The 24,034-nt window shown below is 42.1% G+C and overlaps 1 protein-coding gene across 1 annotated transcript in view; it reads left to right on the top strand.

Annotated features, from left to right (window-relative positions):
- LGR4 (leucine rich repeat containing G protein-coupled receptor 4) overlaps nucleotides 1–21,109 on the top strand; it is an 86,016-nt gene extending 64,907 nt beyond the window's left edge. Inside the window, exons 5-18 of the mRNA XM_068147823.1 lie at nucleotides 3,325–3,540; nucleotides 4,501–4,572; nucleotides 6,290–6,358; nucleotides 6,937–7,008; nucleotides 7,095–7,166; nucleotides 7,794–7,862; nucleotides 8,297–8,368; nucleotides 9,783–9,848; nucleotides 10,717–10,788; nucleotides 11,652–11,723; nucleotides 12,006–12,131; nucleotides 14,141–14,262; nucleotides 15,121–15,195; nucleotides 18,113–21,109. Of these exons, the coding sequence (XP_068003924.1) occupies nucleotides 3,325–3,540; nucleotides 4,501–4,572; nucleotides 6,290–6,358; nucleotides 6,937–7,008; nucleotides 7,095–7,166; nucleotides 7,794–7,862; nucleotides 8,297–8,368; nucleotides 9,783–9,848; nucleotides 10,717–10,788; nucleotides 11,652–11,723; nucleotides 12,006–12,131; nucleotides 14,141–14,262; nucleotides 15,121–15,195; nucleotides 18,113–19,389 (2,452 nt within the window). The 3' untranslated portion in view covers nucleotides 19,390–21,109. The remainder of the gene's footprint in view (nucleotides 1–3,324; nucleotides 3,541–4,500; nucleotides 4,573–6,289; nucleotides 6,359–6,936; nucleotides 7,009–7,094; nucleotides 7,167–7,793; nucleotides 7,863–8,296; nucleotides 8,369–9,782; nucleotides 9,849–10,716; nucleotides 10,789–11,651; nucleotides 11,724–12,005; nucleotides 12,132–14,140; nucleotides 14,263–15,120; nucleotides 15,196–18,112) is intronic.
- The last annotated feature ends 2,925 nt before the right edge of the window (nucleotides 21,110–24,034 follow it).

Genomic DNA, 24,034 nt, shown 5'->3' with positions numbered 1-24,034 from the left:
GAGCTGTCAAATATATTAGATTTGCTTTTCAGCTGCTTCACAAAATACTTCATTATGTGCATTTCAGACATGGAGACCAGGAAGTGGCTATGTAAATGAGAGTGAGACACACAAATAATCACAGCATGATGTCCTGTCTTTCTGTTTGATTTTGCCTTCATGATTTGGCATTGCTAATTACTTTCAGCTCTGTTCAGACACCACATTTATTAAGATGATGCCAAAAATTTCAAAGAAGTGACAGAGCCAGGGAAATGTCCTCTTTTCACCTTCCAAACCTCCTTGCTCAATGACAATGGTTGTTGGTGGTCTTCCCCTCCGGCCTTTTACTGCTGTGGGCAGGAGATGAACACAAGAGACTTGGATGGCTGTGGGGTGCCATCATGAGAAGTGCTTTAAGACCAGGCTGGATGAGGCTCTGGCCAGCCTGATCTAGTGTGAGGTGTCCCTGCCCATGGCAGGGGGGTTGGAACTAGATGATCCTTGTGGTCCCTTCCAACCCTTACTGATTTTATGATTCTATGTTAATATGCAGAATTAGTTGGGTACTTCATCTGCCTGCGCTGGGGAACAGAGATCTTGGCAAAGCTAGCTAGGGATGAAGGCAAATCATCTTCTTCATGACCCTCTATGTTCTCCCTGTCTGAGTGTTTGACTCCCTTATTGCATTCATCCATCCTTCCTCTGGTCATCTTATGCTTAGATGGTGGGACAGGAGGAGCAGGGCTTGGGGCTTCATTGTGTGTTCCAGAATCTGCTAGGGTCAGCGGAATCTATCAAGGAGTACAGTGAAAGTACTGGTATGGGTGCAGAGGGACAGAGGCTGCCTCTCCAGTAGGCTGTCTCTTAAAGAGCAAATCCAGGGAGGGATGGGGGGAGGAGGCCGGGAGATTAGTTGCAGAAGACTCGGATATGTTTATTCCACTGGAAAATAATTCTTTTGATCTTCAGGGAGGTGTGTGAATTCAGGAGAGAGAAGAAAGACAGGTAACTTCTAGTTGTTTTTTGGTTTGGTTTGTTTTCTGCAGCAGAGCCCCAGGCTTTTTCCCTCTTCCCCCATCCCCCATTTTTTCTTTATTATCATCAGACAATTTCTCTGAAATGCTCCAGTCTCAGTGCAGCCTGAAAGCATTCAAACAGTGTAGTGTGCACACCTGTCAGACCATGGGGCAAATGATAAAGGGATGCCAGTATGTGATCCGTAGGAATTAGATCTTTGATGTGTAGCTGTAGAGCTAAAGACACCTCAGCCTTTGACTGCAGACAGTTCTGTAACTTCCCACTTGCACTGATGGATTTGTTGCTTAATTGGATGTATTTCCTGACTTCCTGCTACGTGGAAATTCAGCTGCTGGCTCTTTTTCCTAATAATTGGAAATATGTAAACCACATACATCACACTGACTCTTACAGAAATAGATGGAGTGCAGTAGTTTTTGATGAAGCTTGTCTTCTCCCTTTGAATTCAGCACATCCTTCCAGTGTTGGGGTCCAGAAACACTTTCACTTCTGTTTAAGCTGGAGTGACTATGCCTGGGGACAAATGCAGCACAGTCACTTGGTTTACCCTGCCAATCCTGAGAGGGATGGGACGAATGGCTGGAGGCAATGACTTCTTAAACTACCTCAGCTAGACTTTCAAGAGCATGTCTGATCAGAGCTTTAGGAACACAGTGAATGCTTAATGGAACTCAAACCCATTTGTATCCCGTCAAACACTGATGCTAATGGAAGAGAGTATACCTGTTTGTGTCCCCAGACAGCAGGCTATGGACTGTGGCTGGTACACCAGTCATCTCAAAGCAGTGATGCAAGGTGTTCTCTTCCATGTTTGGAGCAAAGTCATCGTGGTTCAGCTGCTGTCGACCTAGAAAAGACAGCGTCTAGGTCAGAGGACAGTCAAACACTGCCTGTTGCTCTCAGCCCTGCACAGACTCCCATCAATTACAGTCCATTTGTGTTCTTCATCTCATGGGCTAGCACTGCTGGCCTTTCCTCATGTGAAGGAGAGCACTTCCTTAGTGTTTTGCTTCCTCTTGGTCATCCTTTGCCACTATGCTTTCCTGGGGCTCTCGGCTGTGTAAATCCAAGGTTAAACTTTTGGTATGGTTGTTTTCCCACATTTGTCCCCAGCACATCTGATTATGTGGCACGGTGTGGAGAAACCTGAGCTAGTCCCAGCCTGTGTCTTTTGCATGCCCTGGTTGCCAGTGATGCTATCCAAGGAATTATGCTGCTAGTGTAGGAGATGAAAAAACAAATTTGTTTAGGGCACATTGCGTGAGGAAAAAGCACATCTCATGTTGCATGAGAGTTTTTGTTGTCACTGCCAAGCCATCAGACAAGGAGTTGCAGGATCAGGTTTGTCAATTGGATCCAGGATTCAGGGTGAGACTTGGACAGTAGCACCTGTGCCTCCAATCATGAGGGCTTCACATCTAGAGCTGGATGTGCATTTTAGCCTCCTAGGTTTCCAGAGGTGATATTTCTGTTTGTTTATTTAATACTTTGAAACCTGAAGAAGCTGTGAAGCCCCATAGTATAGGTGAACCAGTAACTGTAGCAGAGCTAATAGTCACACATGGTGTGATTTTTTTTCATAGAGAGGATGGAATGGCTTTCCACGTGTGTTAATAGCACTAATGTTTGCTGTCAGAGTTCATCTGGGGGGGGAAGTGTGATGGTAAATCCAGCACTGTACCATATTCAACAGTGCTGATGTGCTGTTTTGCATTGTAGAGCATTTGGATAAGATCAGGTGCAAGAGTGAAAGAAATCCGTCGGGTTTAGTTGGTGATGTAATGTTGTGTTTGCCAGGATGATTCATAGCTCTGACTTGGTTCAAGAATTGCTCTTAATAATTTTAGTCTCTAAAGCAGGTGTGCAGCAGTACCACAAAACAAAGTGTATCACAGCATACAAATGAGTAAATGCTTCTGCAGTCTTGGTAGACTAGCAAGCTACCAATGTAAAGACTACTCCAGTATTAGCAGCTGGGGAGTTTGTGTGGGGGGAGATGCCTGTGGAGGTATCATTTCACTTAAAGTTAGTTATAAGCATATGGATTTGTTAAAATGTTAATTAAAAATGTGTCTGAGAAGCAGGGTTTTGTGAGACTTGCTCTTCATTTGCCTTGAAAGGTTGTTCATGCATCCTGCAGTGAACCTTCAAACTTACTATTTTGATAAAGAACATTTAAGCTAAAAATGTATCTAAATTACTCAGGATTAACATGTTTGATTGCTGTATAATTGATGTATTATTTTTTTCCCCTTATCTGGAGTTTGCAAGCTTACTGTGGGTGTTCTTCCTGTTTTACTGTAGGCGTTTAGATGCTAACCACATCACTGCCATACCAGAAGACAGTTTCGAGGGTCTGGTGCAGTTGCGTCACCTTTGGTTGGATGACAACAGCCTGACAGAAGTTCCCATCTACCCTCTAAGCAATCTCCCCTCTCTGCAGGCATTAACACTGGCTCTCAACAAAATTACACACATTCCTGACTATGCATTTACCAACCTTTCCAGTCTTGTTGTTCTGTGAGTATTTGTAACCGTGTTTCACAGGTCACTTTAATTCTCTCCTCTGTTACAGTTTTGTTAACCACTGAGCATAGGGTTCTGATATGTTTTATCTCAGCTGTCTAGCAACAGCCTATACCACCACCAAGATTTGATACCCTCTGTATTGCCTGCTGAAGGTTTGCTGAGGACTCTTTTCAGAATACAGATGTGTTATGTGTAGTGAGACTAATGTAGGTTTTCTTGACCTCTCATGTCAGTAATAAATATTTAAAATCAGTGGTTGGCAGGGAAAGCTTTCAGAGAGATTAAAAGGACAAAACCATACAATGGCTTAGGTTGGAAGGGGCCCCCCTGCTATGGGCAGGGATGCTTCACAACTAAACTTGGCTGCTCAAGGCCTCATCCAACCTGGCTTTGAATACTCCCAGGGAGGAGGCATCCACAACTTCCCTGGGCAACCTATTCCAGAGTCTCACTACCCTCATACTGAAGAACTTCTTCCTAAGATGCAGTCGAAACCTACTCTCCTCAGCTTAAAACCATTCCCCCTTGTCCTGTTGCTAGACACTCATAAAAAGTCCCTCTCCAGCCTTCCTGTAGGAGCCCTTCATTTATTGAAGGGGAGCTGTAAGGTGCCCCTGGAGCCTTCTCTTCTCTTGAATATCTCCAAGGATTAATACAAAAAATCAGTTTGATTTATATACTTGAAGCATGTTTTTATCAGACTTCTGGATACTGACTAAAGGTTTAAAATTGCCTGCAGTCAAGACAACCTATCTATTTTATTCTCTTCCCATATGAGGATGAAATGTTTCTGTCTGCAAGTGAACAACATTCTACTGCATAATCCCCCCCATGCAATGCTTTATCTTCACCATTTCACCATCTTGATTTCATAGAAGTATCCCCTTACATGGGAAATTACCTGAAATCTTTCCCTTGTTTTCATGCTTGGTTTTTCTTTTTGCTTTTTAGACATCTTCATAATAATAAAATAAAAACCATAGGAAAACACTGTTTTGATGGATTGGACAACCTTGAAACCTTGTGAGTATGATTCTTGAAAGTAATTTATTGTTCAGTGTTTGTCTCATTCCCAGCTTGCTCAGGGTTACCTTTCTGGTCTGGTGAAGATTTTGGACTGCGCAATGCTTGCCACTGATACTTAGGTCCAGCTTGGGTTTCAGAACTTGAAGGCTTAGTTATCAGTGCAGTGCTCCACCAAAACTAATTAACTATGTTGAGAAGCAGGTAAATATTAGCCTGGGTGAAATGTCACACTGGAGGATGTGGCTCCTAATGTTCTAAGCCTTGATCTAGCTGGGGTATCTTTGCATAGCACACCACTGAGTCAGGTGGACATATCAGAAGTGGTTGAATAGCCCTGTGGGTAATAAGGGGCAAATATTTGTTTCTCAGATTTACTGTAGGATTAATACACTGCCAAAACTGTTGTGTGACAATATGAGGTTTCTCAGAGGGCTCCTGTGGGCTGTTTCTCCACTGCTCCTCCCTTGCTAGATGGGCACTATTGCAGCCAAGGAAACTTATTCATGCATCCCAGCAGCTGCTGAACTGATCCTCTTCAGGCTGGCAGAAAATAGCCTAATTCCTGGTTCCCAGCCTCTCACCTGAGTTCACTTCAACTACTGGCAAATACTAAGATGATGGAGTGGTTTATCTGAAACAGTCAACCTTGTGCTCCTTTGGACAGAAACATGGGATGGGGTCAGGAAGCATCACCTTCCCCTCACCTGTTGTCCCTGCTGACGATTCATACTCCCCCCAGAAGTGGCTGGGCCGCAGCAGTCAGGTCCTGGCTCTGCAGTCCTCCTCGCCTTCCAGAGTGTCTCCTTGGCAAGGAATGGCTTTAGCCACTTGCATTTCCCTCAGTTCTTAATTTTCTACCTCACTCAGTGAATGCCTAATAAGTAGTATCTCCTTTAGTGGTGCTTTTTGTTATGCTTAAGAGAATACTAAATCAATAAAACAAATGAAGGAGGGCAAGGGCAAGCCAGCAACACCCTCTGTTAACATGAGGAGTTTGGATGAGTCCAGGAATGCTGCTTACTCCAACTATCTTGTCATTCCCTTAGAACCTCAAGTAATAATTGGATGCTATGTAAATATGCACAGCTGATATGAGTGTCAAAATGGTTTTGCTGCTCATAAGGAGCCCTTTTTGCAGGAAAAAAGGCTGTAGCAGGTCCTGACCTTCCTGCTGGGATAGTGACAGGTTAACTGTGACTTCAGCAGATCCCTGCCACCACTCAGTGCACTGGGTTGGTGTGATGAGGTTTCCCTCTGCTTCTGTTCAGTATATATCATTGATTTTGCTATTACCTAATGGCTCATTTACTGCTTGAAAGATAAGTTTTCTCAGTAAGGGAATGAAGAGCAGTCATTTCTATCTGTTTTTTTTTTAAACTTGAAAATTTAGTTCATTTCCATGTACATTCTGTTGAAGAAAAAAATAAATCTGTGAGGTGTTTAAAACTGCTGAGCTTTGCTGTAAGAAAATTTAATATGGATAAAACTTAATATGAATAATCCTCTGGACAATACTAAATATCTTGCCTAAGTTATTACCTGGTTACGAAGCATGTAAAGTATCAGAAGAGTACCTCCAAGTTAAAGTGGTTCTGTGACCTACTTAAAGTTGCTCTGAGAACTGTTTACCTTAATTGTATTGTCTTAAAAATGATTTTGACAGTTTGTGAGCATTATTAAGAATTCTGTAATTCCCTTGCTTTGTTTCTTCTAGGGATTTAAACTATAATAACATGGTAGAGTTCCCTGAAGCCATAAAAGCACTTCCAAATCTAAAGGAGTTGTGAGTATTACTACTTCTCCCTCTATATCAGTTTGCTTTCTCCTTTCCATAAATAAAGAGAAAAGAAATTCCTGGGTTTATGAAACCTTATCTCATTATGCAGCAACCTAAATCAGATTAAGTTCTGCTAAGTGAAGCTGTAATTAAAGGAAAATATAATCATAGCTAGAGAGGGAACCTACTCCAAATGATTTTGGAGTTATATAAGCAAGCAATTTATTCAGGAGAACCATTAGCATAGATCTTAATCATGAGCTGGGTTTGGCCTCCAGTAGCAGAATGAAGTACACACTGATCACCCATGCTTTCCTTGTCCCCTCCTTGAGAGAGGAGAAGCAGCTCAGGATGATGTTTTGGACAGAATAGTTTCTAAGGAAATATTTTCAGTTTGGCTGAGGTGCAGCAGACAGAAATCATACTGTCAAAGTTATTCCTACGGTTGGACTTAATCCTGTTTAACTGCAGTCCTAGTTTTGGCAGGTTTGGGAATTGAGTAGGTGTGAGGAGAAGGACTATTGGGTGAATCTGCTGGCAGTATATTTTTAAATGTTGGTTTTCTTCTTTGCTGATATCTTTAGGGGATTTCACAGCAACTACATTTCCATAATTCCTGATGGTGCATTTGCAGGAAACCCCCTTCTAAGAACAATGTAAGTAAATTTCATGCATCTATTTTTAGTTTTTAGCAGGCAGTGGCTGTAAGAGCAACCATTGAAACATGTTTTTCATTTCCCAGACATCTGTATGATAATCCTTTGTCTTTTGTGGGGAACTCAGCATTTCAGAATCTGTCAGATCTGCATTCCCTGTAAGTATCCTCTCAGCTACATAGTAAAATAAATGGGTATGAGCAAAATCCTCAAAATACCTACATTTTCTGACAGCCTTACCTTAGTTTTTCTGCAGCAAGTGTTCATAAATGTTGTTGTTGTGACTGTCCAGTTTCTTAAGAAGCTCTAGTAAATACCTGCTACAACCTTTGTTTTTAATGTTCATTACCTTTCATAAGGCTCATAACCTCAGGCCAAGTGCTCAGGTTCTTACTTAAACTGCAATATGTCCTAAGAGGTTTTTGAACAGGGATATACATAGTGAGGATGTTTTGCAGGTTAGTGCATGCATGCTCTCAAAAGATACCAGTTCTGAGGATGATGAGTGAGCAAAATGGAGTGAGACTACAAACCCTGAGCTACAAACTGCCTCTGAGTTTATGCCCTTTTCATGCCTGTATTGATCCGACTCTCTGGCTCGATGAATGCCAGTTGTTTGCTAGTGGAGGAGTAATTTATTAAGCAAATTACTTTGCTTAGTTAGAATGATAGAATGTCTCCCTAGTGAAAATACCTACCTGATAGCAAGACTGAATGCCACAATTGATTTGCATAATAACTTACAGCTAATTTTCCTGTTGTTTTGGGTTGGTTTGTTTTTTTAGGGTCATTCGGGGTGCCAGCATGGTGCAGTGGTTTCCTAATTTGACAGGGACTGTTAATCTGGAGAGCTTGTAAGTACCTTCTACAGAAATAATTTCCAGTAATTTCTTGGGTTTGCTTCCTTTGAAGTGATTGAAATATGATTGGTTGATCTGGAGAGCAGCTGGATGTATCTTCTATTCCTGTCACTTAAGTGCCATTATATAGCTTTCCTTACTGTAATACCTTGGTGCCTTTTGAATTACTTTTCTATAGAAGAAGCTGACAACAGCTTATGAAAATGCTACTGATAGTAACCTCCCTCTTGTGGAACTGAAACTCAGAAATGTTGGCCTCTTCCAAACACAAACCAAACAAACCCAAAACAAAACCAATATTGGTGGGTGAATCTAGCAGCCAGATAGCTGAGATATCGTCCTTATTGTTGTCTTTCATATGCTTGTTATGCCATGGCCCATCCACAAGGCAACCATTTGTATATGCATTGGTGGTGTTTTTTTCACAGAACTCTAACAGGGACCAAGATAAGCAGCATTCCTGGTAATTTGTGTCAAGAGCAAAAGGTGCTACGAACTCTGTAAGTATCCACATTGTGCCCCTATTGCCAGCCATATCAAAATGCAGATGAGAGTTAAATCTAATTTAAAGCAAAAGCATCACTTAAAATTGCTCATCCTAGTAGGTCTATCAAAGCTGGCAGTCTGATTCTTGTTTCTTAATTCGAATAGAATAGAATAGAATAGAATAGAATAGAATAGAATAGAATAGAATAGAATAGAATAGAATAGAATAGAATAGAATTAACCAGGTTGGAAAATACCTTTGAGATCATCGAGTCCAACCCATCATCCAACACCATCTAATCAATTAAACCATGGCACCAAGCACCCCATCCAGTCTCTTCCTAAACACCTCCAGTGATGGTGACTCCACCACCTTCCCAGGCAGCCCATTCCAATGGCAAATCACTCTTTCTGGGAAGAACTTCTTCCTGACATCCAGCCTGAAGCTCACCTGGTGCAGCTTGAGACTGTGTTCTCTTGTTCTAGTACTGGTTGCCTGGGAGAAGAGACCAACCCCTACCTGGCTCCAACCTCCCTTCAGGCAGTTGTAGAGAACAATAAGGTCTCCTCTGAGCCTCCTCTTCTCCAGGCTGAGCAATCCTAGCTCCTTCAGCCTCTCCCCATAGGGCTGTGCTCCAAACCCCTCACCAGCTTTGTTGCCCTACTCTGAACACCTTCCAGCAAGTCAACATCCTTCCTAAACTGAGGGGCCTAGAACTGGGCACAAGACTCAAGCTGTGGCCTAACCAGTGCTGAGTACAGGGCAGAATGACTTCCCTGCTACTGCTGGCCACACTACTCCTGATCTAGGCTAGGATGCCGTTGGCCTTTGTAGCCACCTGGGCACACTGCTGGCTCATGTTCAGCCTACTATCAACCAGTTACCCCCAGGTCCCTTTCTGCCTGGCTGCTCTCCAGCCACTCTGACCCCAGTAGACTCACAGCAGAGTTGTAGTGCCTTATATTCCTTCAGAGGGATGCACCGTATTTCTACCCTGTGTTACAAAATGGATGTAAGGTGCTGCTGCAGAAGAACTTCTGCATCTCCAAATTCACTCTACCACCATTCATTCTTAATACAGCAGTAATCATCCATGTTCAGAGACTAAGGAAGAGTTCAGTTATATTGCTGTGACTTCCTGTGTTCAGAATGCAGGGGAGAGCATCAGGAACCAAGAGAAATGGGGATGAGAATTAGGAAGAGGATAGTAATACAAAAGCAAGACAGAAAAGAAGAACCATAGAGTTGCTTAGGTTAGAAGGGACCTCAGAAATCACCTCTCCATTGTGGACAGGGATACCTCTGAACTAGACTCAGATGCTCAAGGCCTTATCCAGCCAGCCAATCCGTAATGGTTACTAGTGATTAGATGCTTCTAGCAGAAAAAAAGTTAACTAAGCACCTTTCTCCCATTTTCTGTTTTGAAGGGACTTGTCTTATAACAGTATAAAAGAGCTCCCCAGTTTTAAAGGCTGCCACTCCTTGGAAGAAATGTAAGTAGATATATGTATTCTTTGCCTTTTTTACCTCCTTAGTTTGCAGAGTCAAGTCTCTAGAAACTTGATCATAAATTGTAATTTCAAGGACAGAGAGAGATAATTTGACCATCTCATGTGAGGCATATGCTGGACAGCATTCAACTACTTGTGTTTTCCTGTTAGCTATGGTTTAAAGGTTTCTGTGGCACAACAAAAGAATGAAGGTGATCCTTTGAGAGTAGCATTTCTTAGTAGTACTGCTGTACCCATAAATGAAATGAGCCTCTTATCTCCTGCCTCTTACCTCTTCAACTCTTCTTCAGTTCCCACCCAGCCATCAGCCTGTGCTTGTGTAAAATGTTTTTGCCTCTAGTCTGTAAGACACATTCAAAACCCATCTTTGCTTTCCCTTGCTTCATTGCTTTAAAACTTCTTAAGCTTCATTTCCAAACCTTCATATGTCTCTCCTCCTGCCTCTACTGTACTCAAACTTTAGAAAAGAAAGTGCACCCAGGGTTAGAATATGCCTAAAGGTTCCCTGCAGAATGAAGTAGATTTGATTTAAATCTCAGTGTGACTCTTCAAAGTTCCCAAAGTTTTACTTTTAGCTTGAAAATAATTTAGTCCACACTTAATAGTCTCTTCTAAATTAAATTTGTGAACTGGGATTGGACAGAGGTGCCATGAAAGAGCTTCATGGTTGTATTAACATGGCTAATACAAAATACTTACACAGTTTGCCTGCAGGGGTGTCCTGGTGTAAGAGGAAGGTCTTGCCACGAGTAATGTCAAATCTGTCTATTAGCAGGCAGTGAGCTAGCCCTTGGTTTAAAGTCAAAGCAGTTAGGCAATGAAGTTCTTTTTCTGTTTCTTCACTTTGCAGCTCCTTACAGCACAATCAAATCCATGAAATCAAAGAGGATACCTTTCAAGGACTGTCTGCCCTTCGTATCCTGTAAGTGCACATAACTGCATTTTGAGCAAAGCAAGGCAACGTTTTTGATTCCCATGTAAACTGCTGTTAAATCCTGTTGATGGCAGAAGGCCAGGTATGCTGGATCCTGTGGAGAAGTAAATCATGTACAAGAGATATGACCAGCAGCAAGTTTCAGTCCCCTTCTTTCTATTTCCCATTTTGCTTTTCTAGCCTGTAAAGAGAAAAGATACTTTGGGGTAGTCAGCTATTTTGCATGATATTATTGCTATCTGTTGCAGTGTATTCATTGGAGAGATCCTCTCTGTTTTCTTCAGGAGGAAGAGACCAGTAAACAAAATTACTCCCTCTCCTTGTGTCTAAAGCTATATGAAGATTATATAGGAACACTGAAATGATCAGAAAATCTGCAAATTGTCAGGTGTTTTGGAAGGAATGTCATAAGTCATGGTGGTCTAGCAGGTGCTGGAGCTGGATTTTGAAATGCAACAAAGCAGATGGTCTTCTGCTTACCCTCTTTCCCAGCCCCTGGCAACATGCCCTGCCAGAGGTGTGATTGTCACTGAAGGGATCCCCCTGGTGCTTCCAGCCTGGGAATGGATGGTGACAGCCTCTGCCTTGGAGCACAGGTTGAGCTGCTGGTACTAGGAAGGAATGAAGGAAGTGCAGGAATGGGAGATGGATTCTCCTTTGGGCATGAGGTGAAGCAGCATATATGGCTGCTTACTCAAGGGATTTGGCTGCTAGTGCAGCTGTCTGACTGGGGAGAAAGGGGAAATGGGAGGGTTGTTCAGCTTTTCTGAGAAAGGTATAAGGTATTTCCCACCTTAGCCTGTTTCTCAGTACAGTAGCTGTTAAAATAATCACATTTATTTTCACTGCAGCGACCTCAGTAGGAATCGGATCCATCAGATCCACAAAGAAGCTTTCACCACCGTTGGAGCTATTGTTAACCTGTAAGTAGGTTGTTTTGTGCAGCAATCTCCCCTCTATCATTCAGCTTCTGAGATAGGCACATATTAATGTTAAACTAAAAATATTTACTATTGTGTCTCATCTCTGAATCAAGAAGCCTCTCACTTGCTGAATATATGTTGAGTGCCTGCTGCACTGGAAGGCATTTGCCAGAGCACAGCTTCAGTATGAGACTTCTAAAAGCCTTCCTACTTGAAGGAGATGTATGCTTTAGGATCTTCAAAATTCCCTCCTGTAACACTGTTGTAACATTCCCATTTCAGAGACCTAAGCTTCAATGAAATCACTTCAGTTCCAACCGAAGGATTGAGTGGACTGAACCAGCTTAAACTTGCCGGCAATTCTGAGTTGAAAGAAGCTTTGGCAGCAAAGAACTTTGCAAAGCTCCGGTACGTTGGTAGATAACACCACAGAGAGCCTCTCCTATTGTGGCAGTAGCAAGTAAGGTGACAATAAATGAATCATAGAATCAATGAGGTTGGAAAAGACCTCAAAGATCATCAAGTCCAACCTGTCATCCAATGCCTCATGACTACTAAACCATGGCACCAAGTGCCACGTCCAATCCCTTCTTGGGCAGCACATTCCAATGGCTAACAACGCTCTCTGTGAAGAACTTTCTCCTCCCCTCAAGCCTAACCTTCCCCTGGTGCAGTTTTAGACTATGTCCTCTTGTTCTGGTGATGATTGCCTGGGAGAAGAGACCAACCCCCCTCCTGGCTACAACCTCCTTTCAGGTAGTTGTAGCCAGCAATAAGTTCTCCCCTCAGCCTTCTCTTCTCCAGGCTAAACAATCCCAGCTCCCTCAGACTCTCCTTGTAGGGCTTGTGCTTGACAAATGACCATGCCCATGGGTTCCTTAATGTTGGCATGTATGAAAGGGCATCTGTGTGACTGTTCTGGTATAGAAACCATAAGCAGACAACTTTTTTGGAACCTTGTATGTTTTCCCTCCACCACTTTTCAGGCAGGTATCATCTGACTTTGGAGAAGTGGTTTGGGTGGATTCCATTTGTTACTGAGCTGAGCACATCTGTCTTTCAGAGAGTGGAAAATGAGAGCAGACGTGCAGGTGTCTGATTCCATAACCACCATGCTTTTTACCTAGGCTGTTTATTCTTGGAGGCAAATGATAAGAGTAACAGGAATCATTCCTATGGAAAGCTGGTATTGATCAGACAGTGATTAACTGCTTTGCATTTTCGAAGATCTTTTTGCACATAAAGAAGCAGTTAAAAATTTTCCCGTACTGTCCGATGATAGAAATGGAGATGAAGATCCTGTTGATTCATCTAAGGCCAGGAGTCAGTGTCACACTTAGAATCATGCCTCAGCAGTCCTGTGGAAACAGCACACTGGAGTTTAGGTTTTGATCTATGTTTGAGAACTAAGGCATTGTGAGATCCCTTAGACTAAAATGTTTACAAGAACAGAATTCAGGAGCAATGTTCAATAGTCAGTAGTCTACATTGTAGATAATATTGCCAATAGTCATCATTGTAGAATAGAATAGAACAGACCAGACCAGACCAGGTTGGAAAAGACCTTTGAGATCATTGAGTCCAACCTATCACCCAACACCATCTAATCAACTAAACCGTGGCACCAAGTGCCCCATCCAGTCTCTTCCTGAACACCTCCAGTGATGGTGACTCCACCACCTCCTCGGGCAGCCCATTCCAATGGCAAATCACTCCTTCTGGGAAGAACTTCTGCCTAACATCCAGCCTAAACCTCCCCTGGTGCAGCTTGGGACTGTGTCCTCTTGTTTGGGTGCTGGCTGCCCAGGAGAAGAGACCAACCTGCACCTGGCTACAACCTCCCTTCAGGCAGTTGTAGCCTAGAGTCAGAAAAAAACCCACTTCTGACCTGCTATTATCTCATAAAAATAATAATTACATTATTATATCTCAAGAGAGGTGATGCTGCCACTCTGTTCTCCTCTGGTGAGACCTCGCCTGGAGTGCTGTGTCAAGCTCTGGAGCCTACAACACAGCAAGGACATGGACCTGATGGAGGTGGCCTGGAGGAGGGGCATGAAAATGATCATGAGGCTGGAGCACCTGTGCTATGAGGACAGGCTGAGGGAGCTGGGGTTGTTCAGCTGGAGAAGAGAAGGCTCCAGGGAGACCTAGTAGTGACCTTCCAGTACTTGAAGGGGGCTACAAGAAGGCTGCAGAAGGACTATTTCCAAAACCCTTCAGCAATAGGATGAGGGGTAATGGTTTGAAATGAGAGAGGAGGAGATTGAATGTTCAGAACATGTTATTAGCAGCCATAACAAAAGAAAAAAAAAGGCAGCTTTGGTTTTAGCACTGTGTGCTACTGAAATAATTTTAATAGATAGTAATCTGAAGTTTGGTGAGTAACACTCTTTGTTCTTCTGCCTGTTTTTCAGGTCCCTCTCCGTACCATATGCTTACCAGTGCTGTGCGTTCTGGGGTTGTGATTCGTATTTAAACTCGAATGCTGAAGATTCCCGACACCAAGATCAAGGAGTCTTGGTGGATCGTGAGAAGGGTGAGTGTTTCATTGTGCTAAACTGACAGCATTCTTTTGGGCCAGACTAGGTTGGTTATTGTCTTTGAATAAGGGAAGGTGGAAAATGTAAATCTTTACAGGGATACAAAAGCTGTCTCTGAAAGTGTTTAGCAGTTACTTAGAGGTGGTTTCTTCTAAATGTGTGAAAAGGATTTATCTGACAGCATAAGGAAGAAGCTCCTCAGTATGAGGGTGGTGGGACTCTGGAACAGGTTGTCCAGCGAGGCTGTAGATGCCTCCCGGCTGGGGGTGTTCAAGGCCAGGTTGGATGAAGCCTTGAGTCTAGTTGAGAGGTGTCCCTGCCCATGGCAGGCATGTTGGGGTGGATGGTCTCTAATACTCCTTCCAATCTAAGCTATTCTCTGATGATTCTGTGAGATTTGCCTGTTGGTTTGGGTTTTTAAGAAAAAATGATATTAAAAATCCAATTTTTTCTCTAATTCTAAACTGTCAGTATTGCTGCTGTCATTTTCAACCAGAGCAGAAATTGGTTTATGGTCCTTAGCATTCTGACCTTCCTGTTCAGAAAGGGCTTCTTCCATTGTCATCTTCAAGGCCTATAGATCTTTACCCAGTGTTGAAAGATGTTGCTGCTTTGTTTTCAAGCGTTGTGAGTAGCTGGGACAGGCAGTAGTAACTCAACCTGCAGCAGTGATTCCTGCACTGAGTGTTTGACCTTCCATGGCAAACCAGGGCAGCTCCCCTTTTTAAAGGCTCGAATGCTGGTGAAGTGTTAGGTCTTTGATCTTTCAAAGGACTGCTTCCATTCTAGGCAGCTTCACTGCATTTCACTTCTTTCTACAACTAACCTATTTTTTCTTTTTCATTTGGATACAGCTGATACAGATGCTCTTAGGAATGAGGAAAACGAGGAACTGGGACAGACTATTATTCACTGTACACCAGCAACAGGTAAATCTTACAATGTGTTTTAGCCACATTGTGAACTTCAGGCAGGGTGTTATGCAAATAGCTGTCTGCACATTACAATGTTTCATTCCTCATAGTCATTCTGAACACAGCAGATTAAATTCTTCAATGCTTGGGTGAAACTTCATTTGATGTCAGTGTTGTTTTGGATGAGCAATCACAAAGTTTTGACTGGGCTTTAGACACCTAAGACTATATCAGAGAACTATGCTAGGAAAAAAACCCCAGAAGTTTGTTTCCATAAGCAGAACAATCAGGACTGCAGCAGTTCTGTTTGGAGCCTGCTGTGTTTAATGCACTGCTCCCCAATTCTGTGTTAGCCTTGCCAAAGCAATGTCTGTGGAGCAGACTGTAGGAATGCTCATCTCTCTCAATGAGAAGGCAGCCTGTGCTTTAAACGCTGAGCTCAAACTGCTGTCATCGATAGTTTTAACTAAGCTTGATGTTTTTGCAGGAGAGAAGGATGGAAACTCTCATGTGATCTGTTACCCAGCCCTGCTATACCTGCATTGACTGACAGCAGAGGGCTGTTACTAGTAGCTGGAGCAGGCAGTAACACCTTCATCTGCTACAGATAGTTGTGAAGTGAGAGTCTTGCTGGCATACCAAACTACTCCAGTTCAGCCTTGAACAGCCCAGCACTGCTGAAAGTCTTTAATTTTGCAAAGAAAGATTTTCATTCTAGGCAGCTTCATTGCTGCCCTTCTGCTTATCTTCATCAAACTCCAAATTTACACATTCATTTCCACTCAGGTCCTAAAGTGCTTGCTACTTCCTTGACTTTTCCACAGGCTTTCCAAAGGCTTCCTGCTATACATCTTGCACCCTCCAGTTTGCATAAACAGGAACACATAAATGGGGGACCAGTATGCTTTCAGTGGGGGTTACTTCTGGATGAGCAGGGGTTTGTCCAAGTCTTGTTTTGCTCTCTTCTCTTAAACTGGTATTTTATATCCATTATGAAAATCTATTCACTCTTCATCTCTTGGTTTAACTCCAGCTTTAGGATGTCACAGAATGTCACAAGGATTTCGTGATCCCAGCCAAAAAAAATTGTGGTCAGAAAGTCAACTAAATTATTAATGTAACTGTACATGATCTGAGAACCAATTTGACCAATGCTGCTTATTTACTTTCAATCTCCTGTTCACAGAATGTGAATTCAAATAGTGTGTTACATGGGTTAAATTTTCAAAGCCTTTAGCTCTCTCTTTTTGCCCATGCCAGAGATGCTGTAGCTCTAAAAGGAATGAAGAGCTTGTTTTACAAGTTCACAATTTGCCTTGTTTTTCACGAGTCCCTCCCATACTAACAACTTGTTTTCTATGCCATGCTTTCGTCTGGTCATAAGTAGGACACTCCACCCACCATGTAAGTTCTGAATCACTGCTCATCTTGTAGATCCACTTCCCACTTTGTCTAATGGCAGGCATAGATTGCTGAACAGTGGCATTCACATAGTGTAGTGCTGAAAGCTGTGAAACATCCTTTGAGCATGAATTTCCCTTGATGGGCTGAGGGCATTAGTGAGAGAGGGTAACTGTTAACTCTGAGGACAGGTACACCTCAGGAGAAAGACAGGAAAGTGTGATGGGTTTTGCTTGTCTGAAGATACTTTACTGCACTGCTACTAGGAAACACTGCAAAATGGTTTTGGAAGCACTTATTTCCTAAGTAAGAAGTTGGTTTTAAGTTGGTTCATCTCAGCAGGTATTTTTGTGTCATGTGAATGTTCTGTAAAAATAACTAGTCTGGCAAGGATGTGTTACTCAGGAGTACTTGCAAAAGAAGAGATCTTGCTGCTGATTTTACTGGGCTGACATTTAATCACTCTCTGCAGTTGCTGCTCCAGCCCGTGATAGGAATGGGTTGTACTTGCCTTTCAGCTGGCTAAAGAGAAGGGTATGAGCTGTACAGAGCCAGGAGCTGAGGCCTGAACCCGGTTCAGAAGCTCCAGCCCGGGGTGTCAGCAGAGTTTGGCATTTTTCTGCTTTGCCTTCAGCTCCCAGAGTGCCTGACTGCAGGGAGGGATCCCCAGCTATTGTGCTTTGGACAATTAGCGGTGCCTAATGGGGATGTAGGAGAGGTTAAACTCTTCTAATCGTTACTTAAAATCAGTAGGATTTCCCTATGGAATAAATAGCAATTAGAAGGATTAGAAGGGTAAGCACTAGTAGTGACCTTTTTTCCTTGTCTCACCCCGTATTATTTTGCTTGTTGAACATTTTGTATTATTTAAGCTTTTTTTTTTTTAATGTGGCAAAAGAAGGAGGAGGTAAAAAAATTAATAATCATTTTCCCTGTCTGACTTTCCAAGCCCACAGTGCCTTTCAGTGATGAGGGTGGGGGAGAGGGCTTGTGGTGAATTCCTGTCCCTATTGAAGCTGATTAAAGTGAATTCATCAGCTGTTTTTTACAGATGTTTCCTTGTGACCAGAAGTTACTCCAGAAGGCATTTGTGAATCATTTTTTGAGAGAAGATGTTAGCTCTAAAAAATTCTTTGCCCATACAAGTCAGTTGTGAACATTTGCTTTTGTGTTGTTACCAGCTTCTTTTACCAAGTATGAAATCTGAAGAAAATAAAGTATTTAGGTGGCACTCATAAAAGCTATTTTGAGTAGCTGAAAGGTAATTAAGTTTGTTTATCTGGCTTGGTTATACAAAGAATTCTCAAGTGACCATTCATCACAGTAATTATTATTTCAGGCATAATTAATTAGTAAATAGCTTGAGCCAGAATAGTTTACTTTCAACTGACCTATTTAGCAGTTCAGCTGTGTACTCTATTCAGGAATTAATGAGGAGTGCTCTTGTAATACCTTTTGAAAACCTTGCTTATTAAGGCATGATCTTTTCTTTCCTAAACTGGTTGTCTTTCTGTTTTTTGTTTTCTCCTAGGTGCTTTTAAGCCTTGTGAATATTTATTGGGCAGCTGGATGATTCGACTTACTGTCTGGTTTATTTTTTTGGTTGCTTTGTTCTTCAACCTGCTTGTGATGTTAACGATATTTGCATCCTGTGCTCCATTGCCGTCTTCCAAACTGTTTATAGGCCTGATTTCTGTCTCTAACTTATTTATGGGAGTCTATACTGGTATTTTAACTTTCTTGGATGCTGTCTCATGGGGAAGATTTGCTGAATTTGGCATATGGTGGGAGACTGGCAGTGGTTGCAGAGTTGCTGGGTTTCTTGCAGTCTTTTCGTCAGAAAGTGCCATTTTTTTCCTGATGTTGGCAGCTGTTGAAAGGAGCTTCTCTGCCAAGGAGATCATCAAGAAGGGGAAAAGCAATCGCCACAAACAATTTCAAGTGGCAGCAGTGTTTGCTTTCCTGTGTGCTGTGGTAGCAGGATGCTTACCACTGTTTTACAAAGCGGAGTACTCAGCGTCGCCCCTTTGCTTGCCCTTCCCCACTGGAGAAACACCTTCGTTAGGTTTCACTGTAACTCTGGTGCTCCTGAATTCATTAGCATTTTTGCTAATGGTTGTTATCTACACGAAACTCTATTGCAACCTGGAAAAAGAGGACCTCTCAGAAAACTCACAGTCCAGCATGATTAAGCATGTGGCTTGGCTCATCTTCACCAACTGCATCTTCTTCTGCCCCGTTGCGTTCTTCTCATTTGCACCACTGATCACCGCGATTTCTATCAGCCCTGAAATCATGAAGTCTGTTACTTTGATCTTTTTCCCGTTACCTGCTTGCCTGAATCCGGTTCTGTACGTATTCTTCAACCCAAAGTTCAAGGAAGACTGGAAGTTGCTGAGGCGCCACATGACCAGGAAGAGCGGAGCGGTAGCGATCGCCGTCAATGCTCAAGGAGGCTGCGTGCCGCAGGATTTCTACTATGACTGCAGCATGTACAGCCACCTGCAGGGGAACATTGCTGTGTGCGAGTGCTGCGAGTCGCTCCTCTTGTCCAAGCCTGTGCCCTGTAAACATTTAATAAAGTCCCACAGCTGCCCCGCGCTGGCAGTGGTGCCTTGCCAAAGGCCGGACGGCTACTGGTCGGACTGCGGCACCCAGTCGGCCCACTCCGACTACGCGGACGAGGACGACTCCTTCGTGTCGGACAGCTCAGACCAGGTGCAGGCCTGTGGCCGTGCCTGCTTCTACCAAAGCCGGGGGTTCCCTTTGGTTCGCTATGCCTACAACATACCCAGGATTAAAGACTGAAGGCCTCTGGCCATCAGCTGCTCTAATAAAGAGCTACAATGCTTTGTAGACCCTTGCCTGTTTGGACCTTGGAAGCAGGAAGCACTTTTGTAATCGTCGTGTAGTGTCGTTGGTAAAGAAGGGAAGCGGGCAGTAACTTCTTGAGCCATACAGTTAAAAATAATTCAACAAATAAATCAGTTGCCCTGACTGTACATAGTCGGTAAACCAGATTTGTTACCCAATATTTTTGCTCTCTCCACGCAATGGTGGTCTCTTTTATACAGTTTTTTTTACATGGTAATGGTGTGGTTCCACGTTGTACTCCAGTTGTACTTTGCTTCTGCTGTTGGCAAGGTAAGTTCTGTTGATTTTTCTTTTTGTTTCCTCTTTTTTTTTTTCCTCTGCCAAAGCACAATATAAAGGACAGCTGTTTGATATCAAAGAAATTATTTTTAAATGTGACTTTTTCTATAACTGAGCAAAAAAACCCCACCCTCTCGTGCTAGCTTTGTGTAGTGTATTCAGCATTGAATCTCAGGATGAATTTTTACTGCAGGGCTAAAAAAAAAAGGGATTAATTCTCCCATACATAACTGTGACAGCAATACAGGAATACCATGTTTGTTTTGTATTTCAGCCTATAAAAGGTTTTGTTACAACAAAGCACTTGTAATCCACAGTATCTGCAGACTATGAAATAAGCCTATTACCAGCTGTCAGGAATAATAGGGTTGAACACATTTTTTTTACAGTGATGATGCATTACTTCAGGTGAACCACATCTTCAGTATTATGCAGTTGGGTCACACTGCTGGAAGGAATATCAGTGCATCAGCGGGGTTAGCAGTGCTGTCAATGCTTACAGCTCGTGTCTTTCCAGAAAGACTGCCTAACACTGCAGCCTGTTGAATGTTACAGCACCCCACTAATACCTATGAACAAACTGAGATTTTAGCAAATGGAGGGAAACCAGAAAGCAGTTTTGCAGTAAAGAAAAGCATTTCTGCATAGTCACTGATTTTCATGTCAATCAGTGCAATATCTTTAAACCAGTCACGTCCTGAGACCCAAATGATTTAAGTACAATCAGTGATCCATTCATCTATTTAGTCTGAAATCTGATTGATATAAAGCTATCAATGCATGATTAAGTAATGATGTCTGTTTCTTCAACAATACACTAAATCAAAAGCAAATCCACTGCCATCCCAAGTTCCTCTGGAGACATTCTGGTTAAGATTTTAAAGCTAGATTGCTATTTTGAGAATTAAACTGTATATACTGTTCATACAATGAGTTTTTATCTTTGTATTGTAAATTATTTGATAGAACACATGACGGGAAATGTGGCTTCAGTTCATTTTGTTAATTAAAGCTACCTCCTAAACAATAGTGGCTGCCAGTAGCAGAATGTTTAAAAAGTGGTTTATATACTTTTTTTGCATTGTAAATAGACATGGTTGTATATTGTCACTGTAATAAAAACAGAATCCTTGTATATCAAAATCACGTAGTTTGTACAAAGTATGGGAGGATTATTTACTGTATGCTGTTAATTTTGTAAGCCAAGATATTCACATGTAAAAACAAAGGAGAAGAAACCCAACCCAGAGTCGTTAATTCTTATATTTACACTCATGAATATTACATCTGCAGTTAGCATGGAATGTTACACTGAAAGCAAATAAAGGGTACCTGAATATTGATTGTTATTAAATCTCTGTTTTTCAAAAGTTAAGACTGAGAATTGTGCACATGTAAATTTATTGAGCATAAGTAATGTGTCACCTGCTCTCCTCTACACGGTGGTGAGAGTTTCGGGCAAGAACTGCCAGGAGGGCAAGAAAGTTTCCAGTTTACAAGTGGATTTATTATCTGACTCTCAGCATGCAAAAGGTTGGTTAAAAACTTGAGAGAAGCATCTGCCCTCTTATAAAGTAATCTCTTTATTAAAGACCGTGCAGTTGAAATGGTTTTAGTGTGCCTTGGAAAACGATACAGATGATGATTTTGGTTTTGGTGCTGTTTCCATGCTGAGGGTTGTGGGGGATTTTTTGCCATTGTAAGAGTCCCAGTCTGGTCTGCGGAACTCCCTCTGTTGGCCAACCAGTCGCAGGTAAGGAGACTACTTCTAACACAAACACCTCTCCAAAAGGGCAATAAATGTTGGGAGGGAAGGAATTCCAGCTCTTGATTTCAAACAATGTTCTTGAGTATGGATTTATTTATTCTCTTTTACAAATGAGTAGAATTTCCTGGGTTTAATCAACACTTTACTCAGAAGTTTCAAAGTTGCACAAAGATACTTCACTCCAAGAGTTCTTTTGACACCTATTACTATTTTTAAGCCTTCAGTTTTAATTTATAGGGTAATATTTTTAATTAAAAGCACAATGCAGAGCTTGTTTCATATGTACTCTCCATTTAATAATTTTTAATTATGTAGGTGCTTTTGATCTTTCACTGCTAGCATAAGTTTATTTTTAGCAAGAGATGCTTTTAATACTGCCTTTTGCACATGGTGCAGTACGATTTGGCCTATTTACTCTTAGCACTAGTTGAAGATAATTCAGTAAATAAAGAAATTAATTAAATCTGAAGTGGGATAATACATCTCAAATGATTGTTTACTCTTGTAAGAACATGGAGGGCATATGGACACATTTTTTATGTTGCATTCCTGGCACTACACTACTATAAAATACCATCCTTTAGCTTTTACCCATGAACTATTAGCTAATGGTCACTGTGGCATTTACTATAGGGAAATTACTTAGATTTGAGGGCAACAAAAGAGCAAGTGTCTCACTGGTTTCCAGTAATAAACCCATAGCCTGTACATGTCTTAAACTGCAGCCCAAAAATGAGTAAGTAAATGTGTTACTGACAGTTTAAAAGAGATAAGGACTTTGTGCAGAAGTGTAGACTAGCTCATAAGGCCAAGGCTCTTCAAAAGCAGGAGGGCTGTACTGGCCAACTAACTTAAACCAACTGAGCTGATTGGGAATCCGTCTAGTGATTCAATGGCTAAGGCTCTTCAAAAGCAGGAGGGCTGTACTGGCCAACTAACTTAAACCAACTGAGCTGACTGGGAATCCGTCTAGTAATTCAAGAAGATGGGATTTTAATACAAATGTCTTTCATATGTTCTTACACATTGTCCTAACCAAGGAAGAAATTCTCATCTTCTGAAGGCTGCACTCCTTGAAAGTAGATGGTTCCACATTTGTAATCCACAGAACCTGAACTCAGACCGGCATGTCATGAAGGAAGACAAACAGTCCAAGACCTCTTAGATTTCACAGCCTCTAGCTGAGCAGAACTACAAATGCAGGCACAAAAATAGCAGTAGACAAGTATAGGCTGTGCTCATTCAGCTCTGACACTGAGTGTGGAGCCAAGGAGTTTTCATCTTGTGCCTACTGCACCAGTTTTCCCCAAACTGGAAAATCTGAAGACTCAGGAAGATGTTTTAAATTCAACTGCATTTCATTGAAATATTCTTACTTATTCTCTTTATTATTAATTTTTTTTCTTCATTTTCCCCCAGGTTGCAAATAAGATACATGTGTTTCAAACTTAAGTCATGTTGTCCAAGTAATTTTTTTGTGCCTACAGTTACTGAGGGTTTTTTTCAGTAGGATTATTTATATACTTGCTCTGTGTACTTGAATGCAAGCGTGGAACTAGACATCACAACTGAAAGTGATCTTAGCTGATTCTTTTCATTAAATTTGGGTACTGGTGAGCAAGGTGAACTGAGCAGTCCAGCACAGAGCCACAAAGACGCTGAAGGGAGTGGAACATCTTCCTTCTGAGGAAAGGCTGAGGGAGCTGAGTAGCTTTAGCTTGAAGAAGAGGAGGCTGTGGAGTGATCTCATCCGTGTTTGTAAAGATGTGAAGCGTGTCAGCAGGACAGAGCCAGGCTCTGCTCAGTGATGTCCAGTGATAGGACAAGGGGCAAGTGGTGCAAGCTGGAGCAGAGGAGGTTCCATGTGAACAGAAGGAAAAACTTTTTTCCCTGTGAGGGTGACAGAGCCCTGGAACAGGCTGCTCAGGGAGGTTGTGGAGTCTCTTGAAACAGTGAAAACCCACCTGGATGCATTCCTGTGTGACCTGCTCTGGCAGGAGGCTTGGACTGCATCTTTCAAGGTCCCTTCTGACCCTTAACATTCTGTGGCTCTATGAGTAGTTTCCTTCTGAGGGTTCTTTTTTGGAGACTGACCTGGTCAGACTGTAGCTGAATTTCTAAAAGTCAACTATTTCATAAAGAAGAGCTGGCAAATTCAAATGTTTTATAGACATGACAAATCAGGGTACTTAGTGATTCAGGGCAGTTGACTTATGCCTAGAATTTGATTAATTCTTCTGTTTTTTACCTGTAAAATTGCTTCCTTGACATCATTTTCTGTGTAAAATGGGTTTCCAACTACTATGCCTGGCAATTAGGGATTACTCCTGAGCAATTTGTCAGGAGCAATGGGATGTTCAGACATGCTGACTGGCATGACTGAACAGACAGAACGTGTAGATCTTTGAATATATCACTGTTCGCTCTGAATTTAACTCCCTGCTGCTAGACAGCTTGAAGTACTTCGTAGCCTATGATGGTATTGGTTCAGTTAGTGCTGTTGAGAAATTGGGCTGATTTTTCATAGTAACA

This window comes from Melanerpes formicivorus, unplaced genomic scaffold, assembly GCF_026170545.1.
Source record: "Melanerpes formicivorus ecotype bairdi unplaced genomic scaffold, bMelFor1.0.p_v2 SCAF_16, whole genome shotgun sequence".
NCBI lineage: Eukaryota > Metazoa > Chordata > Aves > Piciformes > Picidae > Melanerpes > Melanerpes formicivorus.
Note: the sequence above shows the minus strand (reverse complement) of the source record. Positions and strands in the feature narration are given on the sequence as shown.